This window comes from Symphodus melops (genome assembly GCF_947650265.1).
Source record: "Symphodus melops genome assembly, chromosome: 8".
Taxonomy (NCBI): domain Eukaryota; kingdom Metazoa; phylum Chordata; class Actinopteri; order Labriformes; family Labridae; genus Symphodus; species Symphodus melops.
In genome coordinates, this window is record NC_136698.1 from 22,052,176 (window position 1) to 22,075,977 (window position 23,802).

The window sequence follows — 23,802 nt, forward strand, 5'->3', positions numbered from 1 at the left end:
GCTCTGGTCATATCAACATCTCTCCCTTTCTTTCTGTAACTCTTTTTGAGACATACTCACATAAACTTTTATAAATAAATACACACGTGAACACTTGATTGTTGTACAGTCCTTGTGTGTCCTACTGAAAGGTGTTTATGTATTACAGTATATTATAAACACACACACCTTCCTTCACTGCCACTCTCTTTCACATATGCAAACTTTCATATTGTCATGTTGCTGGCTCTGATGTTATGGATAACAAATAAGAATGTATGTTCAAATGAACAATCATACTTGTTTCTTCAGTAAAATAAATTCAAATTAATTCATTTATACATTTATCAAAAAGAAAAAGCCATAGCCTACCATATGTCTTTGTTAGAGCAGAATACAAAGTCTTCTGGCATGAAAACACATATTTTTTAATGTGTCACGCGTCCTGTATCATAACTACATTTCCGTTGTTTGTAACAAACCAAACCGTGTGAAAATCCGTTAGAAATTTGGGGAGTTATGATGATTATTGTAATTGAGGATAGACCTTTGTCAATAGAAATGAATGCAGAGCGGGCAGACCAGAGACCCATCCAAGATGGCGGCCGCGCTGCACGTCAGCTCCAATAGACAGCGTCAGTCAATGAGTCATCTACATTTATGTCTATGGTTATAAACATACCCAGTGGTGGATAAAAGTTGGCTATTTAATCCTTTTCCTAAATGTTGTAAATATAAATTTGACTCCTTTAAATAATTACCTTGAATCTCTCTGCACATTCTTTTGATGGGATGAGAGGAATGACTGGAGACGTATCTTTCAGGTTAACAGAGTTTATTAACCCGATGAATCAAGAATACAAGTTACAGAGTCTCTGGGTTCAACACTACGTGTCCCTGACGACAGACAGATGCTGGATCAGTTCGTGAAGTCTGAGCCCCGACTATCTTTCCCTGAACCCTTTTATTTACTAGACAGAGAATATCTAACCAAATAATGCATTCAAGAATGTGCGGTTTCCTTCCTCCAATTGGGGCAGCTATACGTTTCCTGATGTTTGGTTCCGCTTCTCTCCTCGATGCATCAGACTCCCGAATCCGTTCTCCAATCTGTAGGGGAAGACACTTCCTACCTGTTTCTTATCATAACCTGACATCTCGTTTCGTAACTAATTCCTTTTAAGCAGAAAACCATTTAAGTGACTAACTATCAAGGCTCATTGAACCTATAAAAGTAGGTGAGTGATTAACTGTTCAGGGCTTTAAACTAAACAGGCAGTGAAGGGCCACATCAAACACATGTTGGAATGTGCACTCCCTTCTGCATGCCCTCTTCTCACAAACACCTTTATATACTGAAAAGTCAGACAATTAGATTAAAACACACAAACCTGGAATAAAACATGATAAAATAACTGGTATGATAATAACGTAAGCAAAAATCATTCATACTGTGGATATAAAACCTTTCCTTTGGACCGGGTGATGAAACCTTATCTGCTTTATTCAACAACACTTTATTGCAGTAAACACATTGAGTATAAGCAGAAAGAGGCCTAATATTCTATCACCAGATATCCAGGGCCTGGTTCTTCAAAAGTAATCCAACAGGATTGGAGATGTAGGATAGGATTCAATCTTTAAATCAAGTAGTTCAAAAGAAAAAAAAAACATACAATGTCATTGGATAGCATCAGGTAATTAGATCCTAGTTTAGTTCAGTTTGTGTTCAACACTTTTGAATAGGACTAGGATTATTTTGATCCAAAAGATCAGGATCATCCTGATCCCAGCAGAGAGCTGGATTCATGCTGGATTACAAGGAAATAAATCAAGAAAAATAAGAAACTGCTAAGACAAAACAACATTTTTTAATAGAGAGTTTACATGTTTAGACATCTTTCTGGAGGGACATGGGTTGGGAACTGGATGTTTGCTGGTTCAAGTTTGTAAAGGAAAATTGATCTGGTAGGTAGAGAGGTGTCAGTTGCTAGAGCCCACTATTCTTTTGGATTTACATTTTAATGGGTGATCAATTGAAGTCTCTGTTTAATATCTATCCACGTCTGTGTGCAAAGTTTCAAGTCTCTCCACCTCTTTGTGTAATGGTACATTCACTTATTTTCTTAGTTTACATAATAGAATTTTGTAAAAAAAAAAAAAAATGATAAGGGTTTCTTTACTGTGTAAAGGCAGCACTGCATTAGAGGCACAATTTACATTTTATTTTATGTCCTTTTTCCTGTCATTACATTTCCCTGGAACCGGGAATACAGATAACACAGATTACAACATGCACTATCAGAATGCTAGCATGCAGATGTGTAGCAGGTATGGTTTAACCATGACCCTGCATAAAAAATGGCATATGTTCTTGGTGACATCAGCTGTCGGAGACATAAAGAAGTCTAACAATGGCAGTCCCAATACTGGAAATGTTGTCTCTGCCTAACTTTCAATTTGATACATCCCAATAGGTGGAGCTAAGATGGCCTTACGCCTCCTGGAACACAACTACAAATTACCAACATGTTCGTCAACTCAGCTGCACCCTAATTATGTGAACACATGAAAAACGTGTGAAAAAACTACCCCAGAAATCCAAGATTGCAGACCAGCAATGTAGTCCACCACATTCTAACATCCTAACCCCACCCACAGGGCTGCAGCAAGTTTTCCATAATTTTAGATGGTTTTGGGAAGAACTTTGGCCATTCAGGTTTGGACATGCAGCCTCAAATGTTTTGGAGTTGTTTGTCTATTGTTATGAAAATACCTGTAGAATAGTATTATGTCATAAGATGATAACCTCTTGGTTCTGACATTGATAACTTTATATCTTAGAATTTCCTTTGGAGTCATGCTGTCGGATCAGTGGATCAATGTATTGTGTTTTTTCTCCCTGAAGGTCTGTTTTTGTCATCTTCCAAAGAGAGCTGAGGGACATACTTTTAGCTACTTAATGGTCCACTAGGTTCATCGTCTTAGAGGCCATCAGCTTAAGCGTAATACCAACATTTAAAGGCACATTGGTAAAAAGAAAAATCCAAGCCTGATCTGCTGCTGCTTTAGCGTGATCCCGCTTAAAGCTTTCAAAGCCTTCACCAGAACTTTGATCTCCTTCATCTAAAACATCACCGGCTTTGGTTCTTAGAGTTCAGTGTTTGATTGAACATGCACTAGACACAGTGCTGGCAATAGTTACTGTTTATTCAGTGACGACAATTAGTATATCTTACATTTGTATTCAATTCCATTTAGTTAAATGTACATTTTTCATACAAATGTAAATTCAATGTGCTTTACTGAAGACAAAGATAAACAAACACAATATAACTCGTTTAAAATAATAAACCAAACATAACAACAAAATAATAAAGTGCTCACTTTGAACCAAATCATCTTTGTTAAAGGGAGCATGCACTATCCCATTGCAAACACTGGGTTAACACTTAGGGATAATCCTAACACTCCACACACACACACACACACCTACACACACACAAACACACACAAACACACACACACACACACACACACACACACACACACACACACAGATAAACTACTAGCCAAAGGCACGACAGAAAAGCAATGTTTTAAGACCGCTTTTAAATAAACGTGAAGTTTCGAGAGACCTCAGATCAGCTGGTAGTTTATTCTTGAAAAACTGCACCATGGTGAGTAAATGCACCTTCACCAGATTTTGTTTTGACTGAGGGTAAATTCAGCAGTCAAAAGATGACGATATGGGCTTTTTCTTTGTCTTTTGGGGAAAGTGAAACATAAAGTTGTATGTCATCGGAATAGGAGTCACAGAAGATATTTTGTTTCTGTGTGATGTAAGCAAAATGGAGCATGTAAAGACTAATTGTTATGTCTGTATTTAGGCGACAACAGATATCCTCACTTTGACTCACTAAACGCTAATTTACCATTTGTTTTTGTCATTAAGCATTATTGTAGCCTCTTCATTTAGTCATTGGCCATGACCACTCGGCTCTGGGCGGATAATAGGCCCTGCAGGAAGGGCACTCTGCCTTCTGTGTGCTAGGCCTCAATTTGCTCTGAATCCTTGAGGGGAAGTGTTCATATTTAAATGACTAGTTGCCTCAGGGTTTGACTGAGGTTTTGATGTTCAGTAATCTCTCTTTTTCCATATCTATGTCTTCAAATACCTTATTTCGCTTCCTTCCATCAGTCCTTTCTTTTGTTCCCCTGAGCCCAGAGCAAAGTTTCCCACCTAGCTGTCAAGAAAAATCAGCAAAAATGTTTCACTTGTCACTAACATCTCCATTTCTAATGACTGGGCTCAAAAAAGCTCTAACCCTAACCCTAAAAAAAGAAAAAAAGGGTCTACCAATAATAATTCTTTAATACTTGGTGGAACTATATTTGTATACTCAATAATCTTTTTTTTTTTTTAAATGACTACTTTTTTTATTTATTTATTTTATTTTACTGGACCTTGGTCACTTTACACACCGACACCTTTACCTTTGAATAATTCTCTTTTATTTTTACATGAAATTCTATTTTACTGTATATATGTTTATTACTAAATTGAGTGTTTATTATTCCATCTATTATAATTATATTAATATGTATATATATATATATTAATATTATGCATGGCCTTGCAGAACATTCTTTACATTTCACCGCATCAAGGAAGTTAAATTTCCTTGAAATCCATTAAAATCCTTCTTTTCCTTCATATTTCATAAGGAGAGAGAGTAAAAAAAGACCCAGGCGATTATGACGTCCAACCAGTCAAGCTGAACATACCGCACCAAATCTGCCGATTGAATAATTTCTATGAGCTTAAAGGTGTTGCATTCTTTCGGAAATGTTCTTGTCTTGAGGTTATTTCCCATTTTCCTTCTGCTTGTCTGAATTATTTCATCAGATACTTGGATTGAGGCTCGACTTTCAGACTCGCTGTCGCTCGCTCTTTGTGTCGCTCTCCCAGTGGCAGTGATACTTTGTAACTCTGCCCTCACAAAGGCATAATCAATTTAGGAGTTTGTCTTGGGTCATTATTACCTGCTGGAGGACCATCTGTTCACCGTGGCTGGCCGAGTACTCTGCCAGGTTGACACACACATAAACACACACACACACACACACATTCGCCTGAAGGGTTGCCAGGTAGATTTGGACGGCAGTAAGATGTGAGATGTCGAATAATTATAGCTCAGGAAGAGCTGAAGTTAAAAAAAAAAGTTGGCTGCGTGAGTGTGCATTCACATCTGTTAATCTGTGTGTATGCATATACTTAGGGTTATTAGGATACATATTAATTTATGTAAGGTTTTCCGAATGCGACAAGTGTGGAACAGTTTGATAATGTGGCTATGTGAGCATCTTTGTATGTGTCTGTGTGTGTGTGTGTGTGTGTAGGTGTGTGTGTGTGTGTTTGTGTGTGTGTAGGTGTGTGTGTGTGTCTATCAGATACCGATGGTGAAGGCCATCAGGCAGGGTGGTTACCTTACTGGTTAAGAGGAGCATGGCTGACTGTCTATACACAACCTTAACATCAGTCTGACTGTCTCCCTGCTGTGCTGCTGTAAAGTTAAACAAGCACCGGCATGAGCCGACCATGTAAAGGTAACAAATGCTAGACAACATATAAGAGAGCAATAGTCAGAAATGACATCATTTATTGTGTTCACATAAAACATTTACAAGTTAGTGATGTGCATGTTTAGATGTAGGATTAAATACTCCTCTGAGAACATTATGCACGAGACAAGATCAACAAAGAGGTTTTTTTTTAAAAAGCCCTTTGTCCAGAGGCGTTGTTTGAATGGACACAAATGGAAGTTTTTTGTGATAGCTTTCAGTTGTCCATAAAAGAGTATTTTTGACTGGTTTACTTTATTTGATTGTGCTTTTGTTGCAGCTGTTGATCTGGAAAACCTGTCTGAATATGGTCAAAGAAAAAGAGAAAAAATGTTGGTCATATGTCTGTAAGCTTACAGACAGAAAGACACACTCTCACACACACACACACACACACACACACACACACACATACACACACACACACACACACACACACACACACACTTCAGAGAAACACTCACAAGGCTGTCTGGCTCTGTCTCCTAACAAAAAAAAAAAAGTTTACCTTATTTTTACACGTGTCTAATGGTTACCATTGCTCGCTCCATACAAAGATTTTCAAGTCCTTGTGTACTGTGGGTTCAAATCCGACCTCGGCCCTTTGCTAATTGTCGTCCTCCTCTTTCTTTCTACTCCCAACATTTCCTCTCTCTTTAGCTCTCCTGTCCAAAAAATATAAAATGACCCACAAATAACTTTAAAACAAAAAAACAGCTCCCTACGCCAGTCTAGATGAGTTTGATCTTGCATTTATGCTCCACTACATCCAAATAATTAAAATCAGAAAACATCATCAGCAATGTAACTCTCAAAAGAAATCCCTTTATATGTGGCTCCTTTGTGGATGTCCCATTTCTGCAGACAGATAGCCTTTATTGGGCAGCCTGGAACAAGCAATCATTCACTTGCAGAGAAGAATGACAGTTACACAAGTGTACATCCCTAATTTGGGAAAATCAGTTTTTGTTCCTCAGAAGTCTGTATGCCAAGGAGGTGGATTTTTTTACACGATCACAGTTAAACTATGTTGCTCCGCTTGCTAATGGTTCAACATCCTGCTTAGTCCCCCTCAATACTCCTTGTCCGCCTTCCTCCATTCGTTGCCCCTCTAATCAATCATTGTGTTTCCATAGCGACCGCCGCAGTCCATCTCAGGACGCCAGCGCCACAACGCTATGCGTATAACAAATAAGTTGCAAGTCTATTTACAACCCTGTATTTTTGCAAACTGGACAGAATATAACAACATGCGCAGGAAGTCATACAAGGAAACGCACAGAGCGCCTGGTCAGTTTCAAAATAAAACACAATATACAAACTCAAGATCATATTTTCAATCACTTTATCAGCATTACGTCAAAACAGACCTAAGATGAACAACAAATCATTCTCGGAAGAAAAAAAAAATAGTATGTTTTCATGTTTTTCTCTTTATTACCTCGTGATGTTGTAGTTCTCCAGTGACCCACAGCTGCTCATGGCTTTTCACTGCACTCAGTCAAGAAAAAGGACCAGTGGGTCAGAGCAGAATCATGTGGGGACTGGGGGTTGGCCATGCTGTGGCAAATATCAGACACGGGTTTGACTTAACATCACAGGGCCAAATAAATATAACAATATATAATAATATTTGTGCTTCATTTAATAAATTGTGTCCACAGGGTGAGCATTATGATCTTTGTATGACACATAAACCTGTTAGCAACATATCAGACAGTCATCTTATCTAATTCCATGAACATGTTCTAACATCTGTTCTCAGTTTGGTATTTCTTTATGACTTCACTGTGTATACCGACACACCCTTGTCAACCAATTAGCTGTGCCAATGTTATTTATCAGAGAGGGAAGGTGACACTTTATGTGTGTGGGTGTGTGAGTGTACGTGAGCTCTATGTGATGGCTTAGCTGCAGGCGATAATGAGTGATGTGCATTAGTCATTCATCAGCATGAAATGGGCTATGTTTAGAGCCAATTGTGTTTTAGTGTACAAAGAACATACAGGTGTGACTTTCAACAAGATGGAAGTTCACCATATGTGAGTCACAGGGTGAGAGAGAGACAAATAATCTCTTCTGTGGCTTTTAGTTCCTCATCACACTTTTTTTTTTTTAAAGATAAAGGTGTAAATTATGTTTAAACTAACATGGGGGAGTGATCTGATAAATACATACATGCAGACAAAGAAAAACCCACGCAGAAGTAACAGCCTAATTATCATAGCAGGTCCACTTTACAATGCAATAATGAAAATATTTGACGATCGATATTGATGCTACAATGTAGCATTACCGACCGTAAGTTACGTTAACAACAGGGATTTTTGTGCAGCTGTGAGGCACTGGTCATGTTGCCAAAAGAGGTCAGGAGGCAGAAATTGAGCAAAAAAAAGAAAGTTAATTTATTTAACAAAAATATAACCAAAACAGCAAAAAAAAAAAAAAAGGTAACTAAATACTAAATAAACTGAAAGAAAAACAGCCTTTCTTCCAGCTGTTGCTCACTACCGTCTTTGTTTTCTCTACACTGGTCTTCACTCCCCCTTTGTACCCAGGCCCCACTCCCCAATCAAGCCCAGGTGGACTCACTCAGCCTAATTAGTCCACAGGCTGCAGCATTTTAGGGAAGGTGGGGGCAGGTGAAAAGGCATGGGAGAGCCTTTTCACAGCTACCTTTAGTTTGGCGGAATCACAGCATCAACAAAGGTGCGACGAAAAAACATACTGGAGAACAGATTCATTACATGCACGGAGAACATTGCAGCCGTGGGCAGACACTCCATGCACTGTGCAGCTGTCACAGTATCGAAGGGTCACTCCCCCCTCCTGTTGGCTTAGGAGGATTTTCCCTGATAATATTCTGGAAAAAATACAAGGGGTCTGGCAGGAGAAAACTCTGGGTAAAGTCTGAGTGAAAAAATGTGGCTCTTTGCGTTTACACAGCTCCTTTTGGAAGTGTGAAAGCTCTAATAATGTATCTTTACATGTGACTTAAGAACAATTGTCCCCTGTTTTTAACTTGTACAGCTGGCTTCACATATTCAACTTCCCATTATTTAAAGCATGAATGTTTTTTTTCACAGCCAAATGCCTCTCACAACTCTGCCTCTTTATGTAAATTGTCATTGGGTCCCTTGAAAGGTCCCTATATTAGTGTATTCTGTTATTATAATAATTATAATGGCTATGGACTTTTTACTCATGACTTTAAACTGACACTTGTGATCGAACAGTGTTGCCCATCACTTACAGTTGTCAAGTACTAAGTGACACTATTAGGCTGATGATAACAGTCTCCTTATCCAGCTCCCCTTGCAGAGTTTTTAGTAACAGAATGGGAAAGTGTTGCAGGTCATCATTTGATTACTTATTCTTTGTAATACCACAAGCTACCTCTCTTGCGTTCAAGTTTTGGCTCCCACAGCTACATGTCCTGCCAGCCAACGAGTCAAAACGCTGCCAGCAAGTCAATATGTCAGCCTGCGAGTCCTGCAAGTAGGCTTTTTTTTGCCCCGAAGAGACCTGTATTACTTCCTGTAAGACTGTATGTCCTTTGCTTAACATTCCTGTAATAAAATCAACATAGAGTAACAAGTGTATGAACATCTCTCGTTGTTAGTGTTTTGGCTTTAAAGAAGGAAAACGCTTTTGGCATTCCCTGAAATCTCTTGTGAAACTACCTTTAAAATGCAACCCCAAGTTGATAATATATAATACATATACTGAAGTGTGAACAACAGAGTCAATAATGTGTTTGACATTTTGGAAATTTATCTATCTATATATATATATATACTTAATTTCAGTTACTCACGTTCTCTCTTTTCCTGCTTCCTATATTTTAATTTGAAGCCGTTTTTGATGTGATGTTGATATTGTGATGGAAAATATGACCATATTGTGTTTTACTTTGAAATAGACTGGACGCTCTGTGCGTTTTATTGTCTGACATTTGTCTGACTAACAATTCTGTCCAACTTGTTGTGGAAAGTGCCAGACATCAGTGTATGTTGAGGAAATGGGAATACTGAGTGGTAGCGAGCTCAGGTTGTTTATTATATAACACCAGTGTTGTTTTCTTTACTTATATCTTCTTCCAGCTGGAAACAGATGCACGGTCAGTATCCTTACAAATATAACAGGTTGATCTTCTTACCTGTAGAGGCCAAGAGTTGGTTTTAAAATGGCTCTTACTTAGCCTCATAATTGACTCCTTTACAGCTCTTTGTCACATTTAAGTCTTATTAAATTGTGATGCCCATCATTTTTAGTGAATTAAACTTTGGAGAATGGAAGGAAGAAAGGAGTTTCAGCCCACTTCTCATTGATAACAGTTATTCTCTCCAGATTGCTCCCACATTAGAAAATATGCTGAGAAACAGCATTTTTCCAGCACTCCTGCTGATAAAAGCCTGGCTTCCTTTCTTCCCTGCCCACTGAAGTCCAGAGTGTATGGGAACCCTGAGCCCCAGCTAACTGATGGGCTTGATGTGTAATTAATGGTCTGACATGGGCTAATGAAGCTAATCACGCTAACTGCACTAGCATATGGGCGCCCCATGGGGATCCACACTCTGCACTCTAATTTAGATAAATGACGCCCCAGGTTATGCCGAGCTATTTGCATTTCATTTTGTGGAGGCCAGGGGAGAAGAAGGGATTAAACAGAGGGATGGATGGGAGAGATCAAACGGAGGAGGTGTTTGGGGTTGGAGGGATTGGGAGATTGAGGTGTTTACTCCTTTGGATGTGTATGCGTGTGTGCGTGTGGGGGTGTAGATCTCCCTTTGGCCATGCATGATGCTATTGTCAGATAAAAGGATTGGTAGCAGAGGGGGCTGATGGCAGCTGTCAGGAAAAATGACAGGACTTGTGTGTGTGTGTGTGTGTGTGGGTGTGTGTGTGTGTGCGTGCATTTTCTGAAATCACACAGGTTTGTAATTACTGTATATTGGCCCCTGGGAGACATGTCATTGTCAACTAAAATCTCAAGGGGAAGCAGAATAGCAGTGCCATTTGAGTTGCATCATCGTAATACATAAGAGGCTCTACCTGTCGAAACAGCCAGCAATGAATGTGTTGTAACCCATAAAATATTTAAAGTAACCCTACACAGAGTCAGAGATGGAGAAATCTTTAGAGAATATATTGTAAATAGTTCATCATCCTTTTCAGGAGTCTTATTCGTCAACTCTCTTGCTGTCTCCGATCAAGATAGAACTCATACTAAGGGTTCATTCACAATAAAGCCATTTTGGTTCGTTTGAAACCAACTCTGGTGTGCTTTGTCGGATAGTGCTTTTGGTTAGGGGGTGGAGCTCAAACCCACTCTGGTGTGGAGCGCGGTCGAGTCCGCACATCGGAGAACAACACGTAGATAGCTACTTTGTGCTACCTATTTTGAGTCATGTCAGTCAGCCATCAAACTCTGGATTTCTTCATAATACAGGCTGTCAGCGTTGTGTACCCGCGTGCTTGTGCTCGTACATGAAGTGTACCATGTCCAAGCAAACAGCTCCAAAGTGTGCCAAAGCCAAGGAGCGAGCCTGAGCACGGAATGGAGCGGTCACATTGGCCAAGCAAACTGGACTTGAGGGGTGAAGCGTGCTTGGGCATGGCACGGATGGCCAGTGTGACTGCACTCTTAGTTTAATTAACTTTTGTTAAGAGGACATAACATTGACACAAAAGAGTGGTGTGGGAGTAGAAGAAGCCAGAGCGTTTGAAACCAATGACTGTCATTGTAACACTGCTTTGCATGTGAGTAATGAAACCTATGTGGTGGCTGACATTGAACAAACAGGGTAAATATCCTTAAGTATCCATAGTCAGTTCGGGTAAATGCTCTTTTTTTACCTGACATAATATTTATACAACCGCTTGTTCCAATCAAGGCTGTATGCAAAGTAGCTCAACTGCAACGACATGTAGACATGCAGACTGTAGGAAATGTGAAGACAAATGTGTCTGTTGCTTGGCAACGAGCACTTCCAGTAAAGTAGCTGAACTGCTTGTGTTGGTAAAGCAAAAAGAGTCTTAATTCAAACAATAATGCTGTTGCTGTTAGGTGGTTTGACTACTCAGCAACTTTGTTCACACTCAGTATAACTTATATATTTCTATTATTAAACATTTACACCTGGCCAATAAAACTAGGTTGAGATATACAAACTGAAACCAACACTGGGCAAATGTATATAATTTGGTTCTTTTACTCACTCAAATAAAACAACATCCTGACTGTTCGTGCTTCAAAAACAGAGTTGTAAAGGATGTTGTTTGGATTGTGAACCTAAAATGAGTGTTGATGCTTCCTGAAGTACAACTTCTCCATTATGCTCCCCACATCTGCCTTCTCCACTTTCCAAGATCCACCCACCTTAGATCTAGAAAAACCTGACCTTTAGCTGTAATGGACTATCTAACCTGTTGACTTGTGGGTAATGCAGTTTTTAATGGACTTGCCTCGAACTTTCAGAGCCGGGGAAGAAAGCGCGGACGACAGCAAGGGCAGGCGACGCTGTAGAAAACAAGAAAGAAAATCAGGATTTGAGAGGGAGAAATACAAACAAACAGCGAGATAAGAATGTTTGGCTGTTATTGTTTTCCGTGTCTAACATCCTGAGACATGGCCTGTGGTATTCAGGAGATTTAATGTGGAGCAAGGAGAGAGATCCATAAAGCGTCTACTCTCCTTCAACAACCCCAGGGAAAGCCATCTTTAATTCATAAACACTATAAAAATAAAGGTTTTTCTCTAATGGCCCTGCAGCCTAAAACAAACTCTGAAGCTCCATGGCACTGGACAGATGTTGATTCGTCAGTTATGGATGGATATTGGCTTACCAGACCAAGCTTATATATTATACGGAAATGAAGAGAGTCTACCTTTGGCTGTGCTATTAAGTGGATTCCAATAAAAGCTGTGTTGATTCTGTCTCCCTGCAGACACCAGACGGACACATGACAGCCTGGTTTTTAAATGAACAGAGTGCCAGCTCGATACCACAGCTGAATGAACAAAGAGCAGGGCATTAATGCACTCTGTTTGACCTCCTGCAGAAGAGGAGCATGTCTGGTTACGTGCAATGTTGGCTTTATTTAGACAGATTGGAGTCTCAACCTGGTGTCCCATCCGCAACAATCTGCCCTCTCCTCTTTTAAAAGCGGGCAATTTCGAAAGCAAACACAATCACTTTTTTTCTGATTCTGGATGAACTGTGTCAAGATGATGTCATTACTGTTGAAAAGAATGTCTGCACTTTGTTTTCAATGCACTTTGCATTTTTACAAATAGTGAGAGATATTTACTGAAGTCCAGGTATCGTATGTTTTTCATCAAATAAAAACATTCAGCAAATATTCATACTTACTATATCTGAAAAAACATTTATTTATACATAGATATATATTTAGATACAGTCAGTATAAAGTGGCCTTGAACAGTGGTTAGCGCTGTTGCCTCACAGCGAGGAGGTTCCTGGTTCCAATCCCTGTGGGACAGGAGCCTCTGTGTTTGTGCATGTTTTCCCCGTGTATGTGTGGGTTCTCTCCCTCTTCCTCCAACAGTCCAAAGACATGCTCCTTAGATTCACTGGTGACTGTACATTGCCCGTAGGGTTTGAATGTGGGTGTGGCTGGTTGTCTGTCTCTGTATGTCAGCTCTGTGATTGACAAGGGAACAGTCCAGGGTGTAGCTCCACCTCTCGCCCAATGACAGCTGGGATCGACTCCAGCCCCAAGCAACCCTGAAAAGCAGGATGTATAGATAATGGAAAGATGGATGTATATCATGTATCTGTGTGTATGTCTGTACAAATGTATTTTGTTCTTTCATAATATTTTATTTACATCGTGCTTTTTAAAAAACACTTAACGAAACACCATACAGAGTTACACTTACACACAACTAGTTTAAGGAAACACCTCAAAAAATTTTTACAATATGCAAAAAAAAAAGTATTTGAAAGCAGGTCTAAAGAGGAAGGTTTAGATCAGAGATATGCATCGTGGCAGGTCAGTATGGATGTATTCAGGAGAGGGAGGGGGCAGCTATGGCAAAAGCTCTTCTCTCTTGTTTTCTCTCTTGCTTGCTCTGTGCTTTTCAACTATATGTTCCCAGTAAGCATCGTAGATATAGTTACATTATTATGTATATTGTTCTATTTCCACATAATGAAAAACCCAAAAAATAAGCAATTGGACAAACATTACAAATAAAGCCGTCTTCCTGATGTTTTCCCCTCCAACGCCTGGCTCTTATTTAAGGATGGGCACTTTTGATTTAATATGTGGAAAGGAAGTCAGTCGGACAAATTAAAAACTGAAATACACATGGTACATGTATTCCATATTTTTCAACACTTGCCTTGCCTTAAAGTACAAATATATTTATTATAATGGAGCGTTGATGTTGCACACACAGGAACTATTTTTCAATTTGCAGATTTTGCACTTTCATACTCCCACACATGGAAACAAGCTATAATTTCACCTGACTGACCACCATAATGCTAGGTCCCCATGGTAACTGGTTTTTACCATTTTCCTCCCCATTATCGTAGAATACCACCAGGGGAGCCTGTTGGGTTGTTGGGTCATTGCATAATATACATATTTTATTCATGGCTCTGAAAATGTACAATGAATGAAAACTTTGAAGTTACGATAATGTATAATTTATGTCCCATAATAAATTATTTCTGGTCTTTGCAAGTGTTTCCCTTCACCCTCTTGATACGCTCTGCGTCACAGAGAGAGGAAAGAAAAGCCATGATTGACAGCTCGCTTCATGATGTGTAACTACGGAAACTGACAAGGTCATGTCAGATGAAATGTTTGGCGATGTGGAGTGTTTGGGGAAATTTTCTCCCTTTCTCACTCTTTGTCTCTCTGCCCTGATCACACTAAATGTGTTCGACAGCCTCACCAGCACACCGGTGTTGCGGTAATTTATGAATGAAAGGTGAATCTACGGTATATAGTAGTGGAAGCTAGCAGATACAAAAAAAAAGCCTGTCAATCCTTTTGAGGCTGAAAAATACAAGATGAAAGACAACTTTGTTCCTCAGGCTGGCTTGTCTCGTTCTAGAGGTAGTGGGCTTACGAACGTGTGTGTGTGTGTGTGTGTGTGTGTGTGTGTGTGTGTGTGTGTGTGTGTGTGTGTGTGTGTGTGTGTGTGTGTGTGTGTGTGTGTGTGTGTGTGTGTGTGTGTGTGTGTGTGTGTGTGTGTGTGTGTGTGTGTGTGTGTGTGTGTGTGTGTGTGTGTGTGTGTGTGTGTGTGTGTGTGTTCATGCATGAGTTTAAGATATCAGAGAAATGATTTGAAGGGCGACTTAGTCCTGGCATACCAATGCTGTTGTTCCTCACCTGTTCAAAGCCTTGGAGCTGTTTATGATTATGGAGAGCTGTGAAGGTCAAACAGAGCAGCTGTTGCATCACACTTTGTATTTGTTATGCTGAATTTGTTCTCAGACATGGCTCTGTCAACCCATCGCTGTGAAAAAAAGACTTCTTTGATGTGCAATGGGATCTAATGGAGGCAGTTATTACTCATTGAATGAACTACATAATTAATAAGTGGCAGCATGTGAGCTCTCTCTTTATTATTACACAGCTTTGGTACTCGATTCGGCTTGGCCAATCACGCATCACAGTGTCTGCTATATGTTCATGGACCACAGTTATAAAGAAGGACAAACTGTTCAGACGGTTTTCAGGAATGTGGCTCTATTCACGGCTTCTGGAGGACAAACTGTAATCACATCAGTCTCTTTGTCTGATTTGACGTCCGTTTCCTGTAGAACAAGTAAAGATAACGGGGGTGTTAAGAGGACAAAAGATGTTCAAAGTGGACACTATTTAAGACAAGCCGTACATGCATAATTAACTAAATTGAACTATTTAAGCCATGTAAGAGTCGCCGAAGCCTTGCTGCTTTACTCCGACCCTGAGAGATCATTGGTCGGTCTTTGTAGTAAAAATCAAAAAGGAAAGGGGGAAGACAGCACGACATTAGCCAAGCCAAATGTTCAAATCTCCAAAAGCAACATTTTTGTTTTCATCCAGAAACCATCCAGCCGAGATGACAAGCACAAGTCGCCCCCACTCCACATGATTTATTAAAAAATAGCTTTAAGTATGGTGATGCCCCGGTCACAGGCATCAACCATCAACAGCCTTCTAACGAGAAATGACAGGAAGGCAGTGGAGCAGCAGTTAGAATAGGACTAATACATTCCTTGGTTCAGAGCTAGCCCAGGGACTCAAAGTCTGGTGGTATTTGTGATGTTCCAGTTTTGGATTGCTGCATTGATGTAAGAGTGTGGTTTGAACAGCTACTTCTAATTGTGACCCTGTACACTTGGCTGGCTTCTTAGCTAATCAGAACAGAAATACTGCCCGAAAAAAATGTATGTACAATTCCAATTTTTATATTTACATGTACTACAAATTATTTCAACAACCTTTGATTTTGACTCTAACAACATTGATTGATAACAACTGATTTTTCTCCAGATTGGTGTACACAAGCTCAAGTCCCTCCTCCATTTATCATACATAACTCTGTGAAAAATTGTTTGCTAATGATTCAGTGTAAACAATCTATACTTTATGCAAATATGGTGATATCAACTTGATTGATTAGCAGCTTTTAAAAATTCAGTCAGTAATCTTTTGATTTGTGACTGCACATTATTTTTTTTTTCCCTGACACTTGTTGCATTATATCAAAAGCAAGATAATAAGGGGGAAGTAAAAGGCTGTAGACTGTGAGTATAGTATGTTTCTAGTAGTGTTGGCGGGCCCGACATCCGTCTTGGTCTCAAGACAGCGGCTTTCATCGAAATATGTGTTAAGTCTATTTTCTTCTTTTTCCTAAGGTTTCTTTTGTAGGCTGTTTATGCTTTTGTTTTCGAGATTGGACAGTGGATAAGTTGGAAATCAGGAAGAGAGATTGGGAAATCACATGCGGGAAAGCAGCCACAAGTTGGATTCAAACCCGGGCCTCTGTACAAAGGGCACATACACTAAACACTAGGATACCAGCGGTTATTTATATATGCAGATTGAACACAACACATTGTCGCCTTAAAGATTAGTTGCTAAATGAAAAAAAAGTGTCCCATACCACCTTCCAGTTCACAAGGATTTTCAGTCACCTGTGACCACTTTAACCAATTGATGAATTACCCTACTTAATAAAGTGTAAAGTAATGGAAGGCAGCTCAATATTCTGCATTTTCTTCCACAAATGCTTGTGTAACCAAAGGGCTGTGGGCAGCTGTGGTTCAGTGGTAGAGTCAGTCTTCTCACCTGGAAGGTCGGGGTTGGATCACTAGCTCCTGCAGCAACATGTCCAATGTGTCCTTTACCCCAAGTAGCTCCCGCTGTCTTGTCTGCAAGGTGTAAAATGTGTACGAACGGTATTAGTTAGTTATGATGGTCACTTGACACAGCAGCCTCTACCACCAGTGTGTGAATGTGTAGGAGTAACATGCAGTGGTTAAAGCGTGTAGGAAGACAAAAAAAAGCTCAATCCATTTAGCATTCTGGGGACGATGCAAAAGTAAGTAAACTCACAGTATAAACTCTGTAATCAGTTACGCACTTTGAGTGTGGGCTAGTGCATGCATGTGTTCGAGAACAAACAGAGAGGCCTGATTGGTTCATCAGATTAGTACCTAATGGCAGACATTAGTCAAAGTTTTTACAGGTTTACAACTGCAGATGATGGATATTCTTTGATCCTTTTTTTAGAGCACATGAGTTTTTAATATCCGTCATGACCTAAATACAATTTCAACCAAAATCTTCATGAACACGTTTGTCTGGAGAAAATGGGTTGGGATCTGGGTTGCGAACCGGAGGGTCGCCAGTCCAATGGAGACCAAAATATGAAAGTTGGTCTGGTGGTCGGTCTCCTCCTGCAGGCACCAAACCCCCACCAGCTCAGGGGGTGCTTCCAGTGGTGGCTGCTGCCGCACTCTAACATTTCTCCATTAATGCATGTCCTCAGGTCCTGTTTGTGCAAGTGTGTGATTCAGGCATGAGGTGTGAGAAGCACGTCTCTAAAATAACAGAGTGTGACAATCACAATTTCCCCCTTGGGGATTAATAAAGTATTTGAAATTAGAACAAAAAAACATTTAAGTATGAAATGAATATCTTTCATTGAACTGCATGTTGTCCTTTCAAAATGAAGAATGTGTACGTATTGCAATAAAACAGGAAAGAAACCTTATCTAGTTTCAAGCCTTTCACGCTTCAGCAGTGATCGGCATCCAGTGAAAGGCCCACTGCAGAGAGTGCAGCTCTAACAGCAGGTCAGCAGTTAAATGAACTTTTGTTCTCGGGTGCTGAGAAGATCCTTCATCTGCATTGAGCTAGAAATAATGAAAGTGTGTTGGAGCATTGAAGATTGATGCCACAGAACTCTCAGACCTCTTCCCTCGTCTCTTCACCCTCTCCCCTTCAACTATAAACACTCTGCCTCTACTCTCCTGCCTTCCTCTTTTTAGCAGTTATGCTTTGTGTTTCTCCCTCTGACTGTGTCTCCCCCCCACACTGTGTCTGTGTTCCCTCCTTTTTAGAAGTCTTCCTGTAATTGTCCTGAATTGTGTTTCTCGGTTTCCACCCTTCTTGATTCGGCTTTTAAAAACAAAACAAAAAAAGAGCAGCAACTCCTTGTAAACAGACATTTCAGCTTGGCTGCACCTTCTCACCCCCGTATTATTCTTGGATTTAAAAAAAAACAATCTTCAGTATCTTAAGTAATGGTTGTTTTATTGTGTGTTTTTCGAGCTGTCGATTCATTTGGGTTAGTTGCAATCATAATTTTAAAGATTTTGTTTAATTTATTAAAAAAAAATCAACACTGTTTGGGTCAACTTAGAGCATCCTCAGTGGAGTTACAGACCAATTTTGCAACAGAAATAATCACACTTCTCTGTAATCCATTTTGCTGTTTTATTTTCTGGGCGTTACCTGTTACCATAGAAACCAATGTGGATCAGACCACGTCAAGATGGACAGGCAGATCAGATCTAGTCACTTGCAATTTCTAATGTGGACACTTAGTCAGTTAGATCGGATTCTGATCAGATTTGGGGGAAAAATCTGATTTGGGCAGCAGTCTGAACAAAGCCTTCAGTGTTTCATGAATTACTTTGTAGTTGTCCTCAGTGTTTCTGGTCTTGTGTTCATTCCTGCCTCTCTGTGTTTCTCTCAGTCCTCCAGTCACCTGTGTCTGATTACCCCGTGTCTATTTAGTCTCTGTGTTTCTTCCCCTGTGTGTCAGCTTATGGTCGTTGTTAGCATAGACATAGTATACCTAGACGCTTCATGACGTGCTGGAACGCATGAAACATAGCTGCCATATTAGATGGGTCTCCTCACTCTACGCTAGCACCAGAGTCAATAGGAATCAATGAAGAGCAAGTCACTATGCTAGTATTTTTTGCAGTTTACAATTTCAATAACCAGAGCAGTATTGATAACAGATTGTATGGGATTACGTTTCACGTAGAACATTTATTTTGGTTATTTTACCAATTATAATATTATGTCATAGCTAAATTTCTGCCATTTGTAACAAGCCAAACCGTGTGAAAATCTGTTTGAAATTCGGGGAGTAATGATGATTACTGTAAATGGTGATAGACCTTCCTCAATAGAAATGAATGCAGAGCGGGCGGAGATCCATCCAACATGGCGGCCGCGCTGATACGTCAGCTCCAATAGTCTATGAGGCGTCTAGGTATATTATGTCTATGGTTGTTCGTATGTTGGGGTTGTTTGTTCGTGGCTATGCCTTGTGGCTCGCTGTTTTTTTACCCTTGGTGGATTTTTGCAGTTGAACATTTTTGGATATCATTTTAGTGAGTTTTATTTTGCCTTTTTGTTTAAATCAATCCTTAGTTAGTTATCCTTTAGTTTGTTCTGTACTTGGGAGTAATTAAGTCAATTACAAAAAAGTAAAAAAAAAAACCCAATGTTAAAAGATTTAAAATAGATGCATACCTTTTGTTTATGTATTACATAACTGTATTTGACATGTGAATGATGATAATCATATCATTAAAGGTGCACTTTGTAGATTTGATAGTCACATTCTATGTTTGTGTTTCTAGCTCTATATGTTGCAGTAAACAACTAAATCAAACTCTGAAAACAATCTTGAACTTTACCCCCTTTTTTTCATATATCTAGAATTACTTTGGTAGGAAATGAACGGTGTCATTTTCTGCACAGGCTTTCTTTGGCTTACTCTTGTTGTTCCAGCTGTTCAAACCCTTAAAAAATGAATTAATCATCTAGTACCTTTACAATTTGACTCCATAATGGTCCTAAAGTTCTACTGTTGTCTCTAGGCATTTCTTTAACGGTGTTTTTCTTCTTTTTATTTTTACTTCAAGGGCTTATTGATTGGGCGGTTCATTTGCCCATTCATCCAGGATTTTGATGATGGAGCGTGTAAAAGGGACAGTTAAACTTGATGACATACCAAGATATGAGCTGGGAGGTTTTATATAGCTGATCTTGAGTCAGATGTCTCTTCCCCAGTCATACACACACACACGCGTACACACACACACACACACACACACACAGACGCACACACACACACGGTCTGCATGCATGTTATTCCAGCCCTGGCAAGGTTTAATGATGCTGTATAAGGGCTGTATTGATTCCAGAGCTGGTTTAACAGGCCAAAATACTATACCCCCCCCCCCCCCCCCCCTACACACACACACATACACACACACACATACAAACACACAATTTCTGTTAAGCACATGCACACGACACCCTCCGTGCCAACACTTTACTCCTTACTGTCTTGGCCTAACTAACTTGCACTCTCTTCGTCACATTACCGTGCATTAATGCATTGCTGCACCCTGTGGTGCTTTTAGCCCTCAAAACTGTGTGCTGAGAGGCTCCGGTCAGTCCCATAGCCTGAGTAGCTTTTAACCACATCCAACACATTTTCTTTTATATCTAGCACTAATGTACCATCCATTACCTTGAGTAAGATAAGCAGTGTTAATTTGACCCATGTGGCTTACTGCTGGCATTCTACACACATTGCCTGGGTTAGCTACAGGGAGCTCTATGCATAGATTGGAAATGCCAACATGCATTATTCTTATTAAATTAGTCACTTAGAAGTGTATGAGAATGGATGTCCAAGTAGGATCAGTTTCATTTGAATACACTATGCACACAATACCTTTTAAAGAGTTTACTGTTGGACCATTATTTTTATCGTCCTCATCCTCAAAACTTACAAACCCAAAGTCATTACCGACATGTTCAATATCAGGATATCTGGCTAATTTTTAGTAAGGGCCCATGTACACATATTGAGGGGTTGACATAGAATTGGGAATTTACTGCTAATTGCTTTTCCTTGTTTTATGTTTACAGAGTTGTAAACATCTTTCTCATAGAGTCATAAGCCTCTCTACAGGGTTATAATGTCAAGTTTCAAACTTATGGATATAATACTAAGTGGAATTCCTGTTTTCCATGTCAGCGTCTTACTGATACCAGATAGATCATTTTATTTTAAGTCGTTTTTAAAAACATAGATCTCTGATTGTTTGGTTTTCAGCTATCGACTGTATAGATATTGGATGTGTTCTTTGGTTCCAGAAGAGGTCTTTTGAAGGTGGTTGCCGTGTTGAAAATGCTGTCTTAACCTTATTTTCGGTCAAACTAGAAGCATGCAAAGCGGTGGCCTTAAGTTTGATCTTATAATTGCTGACAAACAGCTGCAACAAACGTGCTTGACATGACATCTAACATGTTACTTTAAACCTTCAAGAAATCAAAACTAATACGTTATAGAGCCCCTCCCAGAGTGTGTGCTGTAAAAGTCATGAACATTTTGAACCAAACCTTTTTTTTTTTTCTGTTCAAGGTTGTAATCATGTTTATTTCTGATCTCTGGGAGATCTTTCAGCCAGCCTAAGGTGGACAATCAATGTTTTTATACCAACTAGACATTGCTGCTTGGGTTTAGCTGAAAAGGGTTTATAGCTAATCAAAGAAATGTGAAAAGTGGAATAAATTAATGCATTTATCCTGTTTTAAAATCCAGGTAACGACATGGCATATAGAAAGGTGTGTGACGCTCAAGGTGGCCCGTTGGTTGGTGAAGTCCTGCACTGCTCTGGAGCTCTCGATCTTGACTGGGACCTGGACAAGGAGGAGCTACAAGAACCAGGACCCAGCATGGAACGCATGCAGATGCAACATGTCGACTGCCAGAGATCAGGTAGGGTTCACTCAAATTACTAATGCCCCTCAATATACAGTACTTCATACATTTCTGCGAAACTTGGAAGAATGGAAATTCCCAAGCAACATAGTAGCCAGACACAGTCAATATATGAGTGATTTCAAAAATTGTCAGCAAAAAAAATCTGAATCTTTGTGATTTGTAAATTAATAGGAATTTGAATAACAGTTGGGTTTGTTGTCCAGAAGGATTGCAGTTGAAGGAATGTAATGAATTAAGATAAAATAAATGAAAATCAGATGATGACAAAATGAATTCACTCAGATTGATTCCACAATGAGTTTGTGAATTATTTATTGAAGAAAATCTCAGATTAATGAAATCCCATAGCTCATAACCCTCAAAAAATACAGTTTTGGGAATGAAAATATTCCTCAAATTATCTAATTAACAGTGTTGAATCTCAATAATATTGTGTACTTCCCCATTATGACATTTCCTGTGGTAATGTACTCTCATGATACATGTTCGATCCTTTGCAATCATTGCTTACACGGTAATAAACACAGCTCTCTGTAATAGATCTCGGAGTTGGAAGGTTTTTTACAGCATGCCCAAAACAAGTTTCTATCTCGTGCTTTTGATTATCTTGAAATGTGTTTTGGACAGCAAATGTTCACAAACTCTTTCACATAATTTGAAACCTGTCGCTGTGAAAATAGGGGGAAAAAATGAATTATGTGAGAAGTTTGCCATTGCCAGCCGCTGAAAAATAAAGAGAAACTTCATAAGTACCCCTGAAGCTAGATTTGAGTTCTTTGGCTTTGAAGGACTGTGTTTTGAAACATGCTGTGAGTTCTGCTACGGTGGCAGCTTTCTATCCTCGCAACAAGCCTGCTCCAGCATATCGGATGCACTTTTGAAAACTCAAAACGAAGCATGACATTTTGATTCTGTTTCTCTGCACAGATTGTGTTTACCATCACAGATGGAGGCTACTGTTATGTTTCAGCCAGCTTCAATTACCAAACTGTTAAAACTAAATTAAGGCTAAATGTTTGTTTGTTTTTCTGTCACATATGATGACTATAATATAGATATTTTGTTTGTCTTTGTAACATTTATAAATGTCATAATTGTTTTAACATAACCATCAAGTTGGATTATAAAGAGTGTGGGCTTTTCCAGCTAAGGGTTTGGTGGCTAAATGAGCACTAAAACAAATTGGTGTATTTAACTTCATGTTTACCAACACGTTCTCTTTGACAGTACAAATTAAGCCTTTCCCCGACTCAGTGGAACCTGATTCGTCAGATTTATTCTATAGTCGATTTATTTCGGCGAAATTTGTCTTGTTGCTTTTTTGCACTCATTGATCCTCATTGTCTTTTAAGTTGTTTTTTTATTTGTCTCCTAATCATGGAAGAACAAATGATTCTATGACAGAACATTGTTTTTCTAACTGATTAAGTCTGCATTAAAGTGACCACATAACGATGTTACATATGTCCATTAAAGCAGGCACACACTGACAGCCCAGTGTGTGCGGCTCAGACCATCGGCAAACAAGCAGCATCTACTCATTTACCATTTTTTGAGTGATTGAACTCTCCTCATAATAATAATAATCCACCAAAAATGAGTCCAACATTTATTTCCAGGAAAAGATGTGATCAAAACAGATTACATTCATTACAATCCAAGGAAATGTTAAAAAAAACCCTCACCTTATCTGCTGACCTTTTTCACACTTTGTTTAAAGCGGGTGCCTCCCCGTTTAATGGCGACTGACTTCAATTGACTGTGCAGACTGACATACCTTGTAGCCAATTAAATGCTCTAAACATGAATGTGCTGCTTCTATTAACACTTCAGGGGAATGCCTTCCTGCACACCCTAAAGAGAGTGATTTAAAGTACAAGTGGTTTTCAAGAATTATAATA

The 23,802-nt window shown here is 39.4% G+C and overlaps 1 protein-coding gene across 1 annotated transcript in view; it reads left to right on the forward strand.

The window, feature by feature from the left end:
* naaladl2 (N-acetylated alpha-linked acidic dipeptidase like 2) overlaps positions 1-23,802 on the forward strand; it is a 539,711-nt gene that overhangs the window by 172,794 nt on the left and 343,115 nt on the right. Inside the window, exon 3 of the mRNA XM_079350063.1 lies at positions 21,719-21,895. Coding sequence (XP_079206189.1) covers positions 21,719-21,895 — 177 coding nt within the window. The remainder of the gene's footprint in view (positions 1-21,718; positions 21,896-23,802) is intronic.